Genomic DNA, 8,333 nt, shown 5'->3' with positions numbered 1-8,333 from the left:
AAAAAAAAAAAAAAAAAAAAGAAATGAAAGGTCAGTGGGCAGGAAGTCCAAGAAGGAGGTGGAATGTGGCTCCAGGCAAGGCTGGGGAGGTGGACGGGTGCTGGATGGCGTGTGGCCAGGAAGTCGAGTTGGCCGAAATCTTTTTAGGCTCCTCCTTGCTGCTTCCTCCTTCCTGCTCCCACTTCTACCAGATTCTCTCTCTTTAACCGCCTTCCTATCCTAAAGTCCTCATTGTTCACACATTAAAAATTAAAGTACCCTCTGTTGTTGTTGTTCAGTCACTCAATCGTGTCCGACTCAATTTGACATTAGATTTAGATGATTTCAGGATGTCTTTATAGTTACATTAAATACCAGAGTGGGTTGCCATTCCCTTCTCCACAGGATCTTCCCAATCCAAGGATTGAACCCGGGTCTTCTGCATTGCAGGCAGATTCTTTATCATCTGAGACAACAGGGAAGCCCTAAGATAGCCTCCTGCCACTTCCAAATCCATCTTTCACACTAGAGTCTTAAGTGGTATTTCTAAAACATAAATCTGATTAAGTAGGTCCTCTGGATGCACACGGTCCTCCCCTGGCCTCCCACTGTCGGAATAAAGTCCCATGCACCTTCCTCTCCTTATCTCCTCACACCCACCCCGAAGCCTGCTTCCCATCAGCTTTCCTAAACATCCTGCTGGTCCCAGAGGTGCTGGTGGAATGTGCTTTGGTGCCCGCAGGCCCTCCTCCTCTGCCTGGTGATGTCCTGCTATCTCACGTGCCATAGCTCATCCACCTCCTCTGGGAAGCTATCCCCCCATCCCTGCCTTGAGCCTGTGCACTGGGCCCTCCTCTTTGCCATGCACAGGCTCACACTGGTGCATGGGTCCCACCTGCCTCCTTGCTAGTTGATGTGTGCGTCTCCTTTGCTAGACTGCAGACTCTTGGAGGGAGGGAACCAGGGCTCATTTATCTTTGTCCTCTGGTGCCTCAAGACTGGGCACACATTAGTTGTTTAATAAATGTTTTCTTGAAGACCTGGTGATGAAGGAATGACATTGTATAAGCAGGTGAAGCTCCACCTGGAAAGCTCTGCATGTAGGGATCGTGTTTAAGGGGTCTGGCTTCTAGGACCTCCATGTGCCGTCTGGTTCTGTTACTTCTAATAATGGAACACAGATCTCAGGGCTGCCTCCCGCTGCCCTTGCCTGCCACCACCATCCATCCAGAAGGGCAGGCAGACGCAGGGCGGGCAGAGTCAAGCCTCAAAATAGTCAACCTTCTAAGTGGTTTTCAAACTGTAGTGTGTATCAGAGTTACCTACAGGGCCTGTTAACACAGATTGCCAGGCTCTACCCCAGACTTTCTGATCTGGTAGGCCTGGGCAGAACCCAAGAATCTGCATCTCTCAACAGCTTCCCAGGTGCTGCTGAAGGTGCTGGTCTGGGGATGACTCTTTGAGAATCTCTCTTCTAGCAAAAGGATCTGCTCTAAAAACAGTTACTGTCTGTGATGTTGGGGAAGGAGATAAGGGAAGCTTTTTGTTGGGATTTGGTTTTGTAGGTTTTAAGAACTATTAGTGTGAGATTAGTGTGGATAGATGGAGCTGGTTCTACACACCTACCTCCTCCCCCATCTCCTGGTTTTCTACAAAGCGTTGCTGGGTTCACTCATCAGCTATTCAGTGGGTATGTTTGGAAGGTGTAAAATGTGTTTGGCAGCATGAGAGGTAGAGTTGTTGACATCAAGAGGAAATTGATATGAAACGGTCCTAGGAGAAGCCCTCCAGTGCAGTCCTAGCCATAATTTAAGGAAATCAAAGAAGAAATGTCCGCTCGGGTGGGTAGTGAGTTCCCCACCAGTGGAGTTGTTCCAGAAAGGCATCTAGAGTGTTTGTGGGAATAAAACAATTGGATAACTAGTTAGACCACATAACTCTTAAGATCCTGGGAATCTGTGATTAAGAAGACAGTGTGGTGGCTCAGTGGTAAAGAATCCGCCTGCCTGGGCACTCAAAACTGGTGCTCTGGGAAAACCCAGAGGGATGGGGTGGGGAGGGAGGTGGGGGGGTCAGGATGGGGGGACACATGTACACCCGTGGCTGATTCAGGTCAATGTAAGGCAAAAACCACCATAATGTTGTAAAGTAATTAGCTTCCAGTTAAAATAAATAAATAAACTAAAAAAAAAAAAAAATAATCCTCCTGCCAATGCAGGAGACCCAGGTTTGATCCCTGAGTTGGGAAGATCCCCTGGAGAAGGAAACAGCAACCCATTCTAGTATTCTTGCCTGGGAAATCCCATGGACAGAGGGGCCTGGTGGGCTACAGTCCATGGGTCACCAAAGAGTCAGACACGACCTAGTGACTAAAACAACAACAACAAGGTGTAATCACAACGAAACGACACAAATAAAATGCGGTGGAGCGTGTGGTGGAGAGCTGCAGAGGCGGCGGAGGCATCCCTGTATCAGCACTGAGGTTATTGTCTTTATTTTAATAAGCACACTTACACCTCATCAGTAATATGCTTGGTAATAAAATGAATTTATGTCCAGTGACCCCGTAATTTGCTGTTTATTGCCCTTAGATCATTTAAAAGGTTAAATAGAAAAAGCCACAAGCAGACCCACAGTGTGCCTCAGAGGTCTCCTTAGGGCCCATTTCCTGAGTCAAATGGAATTGAGATGTGTAGTGCCATGTTATTATTTTTTTTTTGCAATATTTATGTGTGCCCATGAAGGGGAGAGAGAGAGAGGGAAGCCAATTGCAGGACTTGAATTTATAGTTACTAGGTCAACAACTTGATCACCAACTTGAATTTCAGACTCTCACCTTGTTAAGATAGTCCAGACAATTGCCAGATTCCGTAGTAGAGGTAAAGGTCAAAGTCCCTCTTTCATGAGGGTCCAGAGCCTCCTGTGGTCTCCTGTGGTAGACCACACTGAGGCCCCTCACCCCTCACTACTGTTTCTTGAGCATCTATTAGGTGATGGGTACTGAGTGAGATACTTTACAAATGTTATTTATAATCCTTCAAGGTAAGTAGTACTATTGTCGTTTTCAGATTTAAAAAGAGTCACATAGGGATTATGTGTCTTGTTCAGTTTCACAGAGAACTCAATTCATTTTTGGAAGTCAACATAATTATGTGATTGAAAAGCAAGATAAAAGATAGGTGAAAAATTATAGACCTATCTCAAGTCTGAGTGTAGATGTAAAATTAGAAAATAGAATGCAGCAGTATATCAGAAAGATAATACACTCTGATCAAAGAGGGTACATTCTAAGAATGCAAGAATGGCTCAATAGTAGGAAGTATTAGGAAATCAACATAACTCACCATATCAACAAACTAAAGTAGCATCATATATTAGCAGATGCTGAAAGGCCAGTTGGTAAAATTCTCCTGTAATAAAACTAACTCAGGAATAAGACAAATTATTTAAACTTGATAGAGAATAAAACCTAGTAACTTACAGTGAATTCTAAACAGTGAATCACCAAATGCAATTTCACTACAATAGGAAAAACTTACTTTTGCTGTCTTAGAATATGGTCTTGGTGATTCTTACAAATGAATTAAGCTAAGAAGATAAAATAGTTTGTCTAAATATGAGAAAGAAGAGATGACATTATCTATTTTTGCTGAAGGTTATAATACTTGAAAAACCCAAGAGAATCTAGTAAGAAAGGGAAAAAAAAGTTGCTTGGTTGTGTCCCACTCTGAGATTCCGTGGACTGTACTTTGTGAAGTTCCTCTGTCCATGGAATTCTCCAGGCAAGAACGCTGGAGTGAGTAGCCATTCCCTTCTCCAGGGGATCTTCCTGACTCAGGGACCGAACCCAGGTCTCCTCCATTGCAGGTGGATTCTTTACTGTCTAAGCCATCAGGAAAGAAAGGAAACCCCACCAGAAATAATAAGGGAGGCCGGTAAGAGTGTTGGGTCACAGCTCTTCTATATACTGTGGAGGTCATGCAGCTGGTCAACTTTGGCCCCTGGAAGTGGGATTTGAACCCATGTCTGATGATGAAGCCTGTGCTCTTTCCACCTTGTGAAGTGTTTATTCTCACAGCTATAACCCAGGCATGTGAAGGGAGAGTCTCTTGAAGCTGCCAGTTTCAGCTGGTCCAGCAGATTGGGTGGGGTTTGCTCTGCTGGGGAGAGGTGGGGGCAAGATGAGAGGGTTGGCACAGGATTTTTACTGGAAGACCCTCAAGACTTCTGCTACCAGAAGTGCTGTCCCTCCAGGGGCTGGGATATTGGGCTTTGTGGTGGGGAGGGGGTGACAGTGGTCTAGTCTTAGCCATTTAGGTGCTGAGCAGACAACCAAGGGAGCTGCCCCTTTCTCTTGTTGGCCCCGAGAAACCATATTTGTGTTGCTTGTTGCCCTTGTCTCCTACTGTCCACTTGAGTGGTGGGGCCTGCCGGGACACATTTTTAGAGATTTGGTGTATCAGAGACTCCTAGGGCCATCAAGGACACAAGCTCTTGGCTAGCACATCTACCAAGGATGCCTCGGATTTATGGTTTTCATGGTGGAAGTGGAATGTGTTTTTCTGGCACAAAAATCACTGAGTGATACATCAAAAATATGATCCATGTAAAGCTTTTGTACTTCATACAGAGTCAAGCACAGGGTGGCAGAAGGAGTCCTGCACAGGAGTCCAGGAGCCCTGGGTCCCCGTGGCTGGCTCAGCCATAACTAGCTGTGTGTTCCCAGGCATATCACTTAACCTTGCTGGGCCTCACTTGCCTCATCTATATACGGGATATTGGATGAAATTAAATAGACTCCAGTCTGTGCATGCTAAGTCACTTCAGTCATGTCTTACTTTGTGACCCTATGGACTGTAGCCCGCTAGGCTCCTCTGTCTATGGGATTTTCCAGGCAAGAATATTGAAGTGGGTTGCCATGCCCTCCTCCAGTGGATCTTCCTGATTGGACTTATGCCTCCTACATCTCTTGCATCGGCACGCGGGTTCTTTACCACTAGTGCCACCCAGGAAGCCAAAAGAGACTCCTAATGCCTTTTAACTTCAAAGTTATAGTAATGATCACCCTTCTCATGTGCCCAGCTCTGTTCTAAAGTGCTTTGCACAGAGATTAACTCATCATAACGACCCAAGAGAGAAGTACTATTATGATTCTTGTTTTCCCTCTGAAGAAGCCTGAGACACAGAGAGGGCAAGTGACTTTCTGAGGGTCTCACAACTAGGAAATGATGGTGGTCTTCCTCAGTTCAGCTTCTGTGGTTTTTCTTTGCCTGGGTCCATGCTGTTATAGCGCTGTTGGTTCTATCCAGTGGGGTGAGGAGTGTTGGGAGTGGGAGACATTTTCTCAAGGAAACCTAGCTCTGGAGTGGATGGATGAGCCACTGCCTGGGAGATTGATGGCAGCGGCTGCAGACATTGCTGACATTTTTGTTTTCCTTTCCTCTTTTCCTCTCTAGTCTGCGGCAAGCGCTACAAGAACCGGCCGGGACTTAGCTACCACTACGCTCACACTCACCTGGCCAGCGAGGAGGGGGATGAGGCCCAAGACCAGGAGACCCGGTCCCCACCCAACCACAGAAACGAGAACCACAGACGTGAGTTCCTGGGTGTTGGGTTGGGTGAGTGGTAAGGTGGATGGGCAGGGCTACAAGCTTTCCTTTCTGTTCACCTGTGGGATTGTCTGCTGGCACCTGTGGATTGGCCTCAATGACCTGTGATGAGTTGGCTATTTCAGCCCCCCAGATACCCCTGTAGGTCAGCGGAGCCCCAGACTTAGAGTGGGCTGAGTAGGGGTGGCACACCCAGCTCTGCTCCCAGAGGACAGAAGGTAAGCGTTAAAGCCAAGGGAAACCTCCTTACCTGGCCATCGTCAAATGACAGACCTGGCAGTCTTTTTCCCCAGCTCCAGAAGATCCATTCACAGCTGCTAATTGGAGTTGGGCAAAGCCCTGGGGTGTGTCAGTTCAAACAGACCTTCCAAATGCCTCCTTGACCACCAAGAGACACAGGATATTCTTGATCCATCATCCTGGCTCTTACAGGGTCACAATTTGGGTAAAAAAATACTGCCCTAGAGTTTCCATGCTCTTCCCTTGAGCTCTCAATCAGCAAACATGACTTGGGTGTGCTTGTCATTGGGGATGTTGGGCTCTGGAGAGCCAAAATGATCCTGAAATTTGTGTTTCCATTTCTATTCTTTCTTTCCTTCTTCGGCTCCCAGTTATGAATCAGAGAGTTGCAAAGGGCTTAGCATTCACCATATGACTTCTCTCTACGACATTCTTTATGGTTTCTGGACCCACCCCAAACTCAGGATGGGATGGGATGATGGGATATTTAGGGCTTGCTTCAAAATGTGGGTCATTCTAGGATCATGGGGTGAGTAATAATTGTGGACATGCCATGTGTTTTTAATTTTGTTCAGAAGATTTTGTGGTAAGGGTTCCTACAGCAAACAAGTCAATGTAATACAAGGGATCAGACTGTTAAAAATATTCAGATTCTAGAGTTTGAGGGTGACTCCTGTGCATGTCAGTCAGTCAACTCAGTCAACTGATGTCAATTGACTGCCTTCATCCAGTATTTGCGGAGAAGGCAATGGCACCCCACTCCAGTCCTCTTGCCTGGAAAATCCCATGGATGGAGGAGCCTGGTGGGCTGCAGTCCATGGGGTCGCTAAGAGTCAGACATTACTGAGCAACTTCACTTTCACTTTTCACTTTCACGCATTGGAGAAGGAAATGGCAACCCACTCCGGCATTCTTGCCTGGAGAATCCCAGGGATGGGGGAGCCTGGTGGGCTGCCGTCTATGGGGTCGCACAGAGTCAGACCCGACTGAAGCAACTTAGAAGCAGCAGCAGCAGCAGCAGCAGCATCCAGTATTTGAAACAATGAACACACGTTGGCCAAAACCTTTCTTTGGATTAGTCTGGGTTCTCCCCTAACCCCCAACCCACTTTCCCCTTGTAGCAGTGCCTTCTGTCTTAGTTTCCTCAGATTCCCCAAACAAAGTACCAAAGACTGGCTGGCTTACCAGAGATTTGTTTTCTCACAGTTCTGGAGCTGGAAGTCCCACATCAAGGTGTCATCAGGGTGGGTCTCCTTGGAGGCCCCTCTCCTTGGTTCGCAGGCGGCCGCCCTCCTGCTGCCTCTCATATGGTCATCCCTCTGGGCACATGTACTTCTGAAGTCTGTGTGTGTCCAAATTTCCTCTTTTTATAAAGACACCAGTCAGATTGGATTAGGGCCCATCCTAACAGTCTCATTCTAACTTTTGCTTTTTCATCATCTGTTTAAAGGTCCTAGATCCAAATATAGTCCTATCCTGGGGTACTGGGGGTTAGGGTTCAACATGTGAGTTTGCGGGGGTGGGGGGGACATGATTCAGACCATAGCACCTTCTTTAATTCTCACTCTTTTTCAGAAGCCCTTCGTGAACCTCTCTTCTGGTGCAAGCCAGACCCTTTATTTTCTCATTGACTGTTGTTATCTGGACAGAACCTGAAAGCAGGCAGGAGGTGCCCTCCTCCGCATGTCAGCCACAACGCTGAGTAGCCACAACGCTGAGTAGCCACAACGCTGAGGTCTCTGCCTGCTGCCTGGGGAGAGGTTCCCTTGGTCCCATCACCCTTATCTTCCAGAAAGGAACATATATTGACCTGTACCAATCAGTTGGGTTTTGCATCCTATCATCTCTCCTCTCTACCTGTCTCTGATCTAAGTAGCCAAGGCATAGCTATTGTCTCCTGCCTCGAGGAGGCCGTGAGTGCTCTCCTTTGATTTGGGTTGCTATCTGGAAGGTGTTGATTAGCAAAGTTTACTCTCTCTAAACTATTTATCAGCTTGGTATTATTTCCCACTGCCCCCAGTGCTGGCTTGTGGGCTTCCCTGATGGGTCAGTGGTAAAGAATCCACCTGCCAAGGCAGGAGACATGAGTTTAATCCCTGGGTCGGGAAGACCCCCTGGAGAAGGAAATGGCAAGCCACTCCAGTATTCTGGCCTGGAGAATTCCCAGGACAGAGGCACCTGGTGGGCTACAGTCCATGGGGTCACAAAGAGTCGGGCACAACTGAGTGACTGACACTTTGTCTCCTTTATGGTAGTGGTGTTTTAGTTGCTAAGTCGTGTCTGACTCTGTGAGCCCATGGCCTGTGACTCTCCAGGCTCCTCTGTTCACGGGATTTCCCAGGTAAAAATACTGGAGTGGGTTGCCATTTCCTTCTCTAGGGGATCTCCCTGATCCAGGGATCGAACCCAGGTCTCCTGCATTGCAGGCAGATTTTTTACCGACTGAGCCACCTGGGTATCTCCTTTAAATCTCTTCTCAAATGTCAGGCCGTTTTGTTCCTCATG

At 47.2% G+C, this 8,333-nt stretch overlaps 1 protein-coding gene across 7 annotated transcripts in view; it reads left to right on the top strand.

Annotated features, from left to right (window-relative positions):
• The window catches only part of DPF3 (double PHD fingers 3), a 303,529-nt gene that overhangs the window by 194,813 nt on the left and 100,383 nt on the right, over positions 1 to 8,333 (top strand). For all 7 annotated transcript variants that reach the window (XR_006270117.1, XR_006270118.1, XM_043472462.1 and 4 more), the window contains exon 7: positions 5,436 to 5,573. Coding sequence is in view for 5 of the 7 variants with exons in the window: in XM_043472462.1 (XP_043328397.1) it covers positions 5,436 to 5,573 (138 nt within the window). In the remaining 2 variants the exon portion in view is untranslated. The remainder of the gene's footprint in view (positions 1 to 5,435; positions 5,574 to 8,333) is intronic.

The sequence above is a fragment of the Cervus canadensis genome, chromosome 6 (genome assembly GCF_019320065.1).
Source record: "Cervus canadensis isolate Bull #8, Minnesota chromosome 6, ASM1932006v1, whole genome shotgun sequence".
Lineage (NCBI taxonomy): Eukaryota > Metazoa > Chordata > Mammalia > Artiodactyla > Cervidae > Cervus > Cervus canadensis.
Note: the sequence above shows the minus strand (reverse complement) of the source record. Positions and strands in the feature narration are given on the sequence as shown.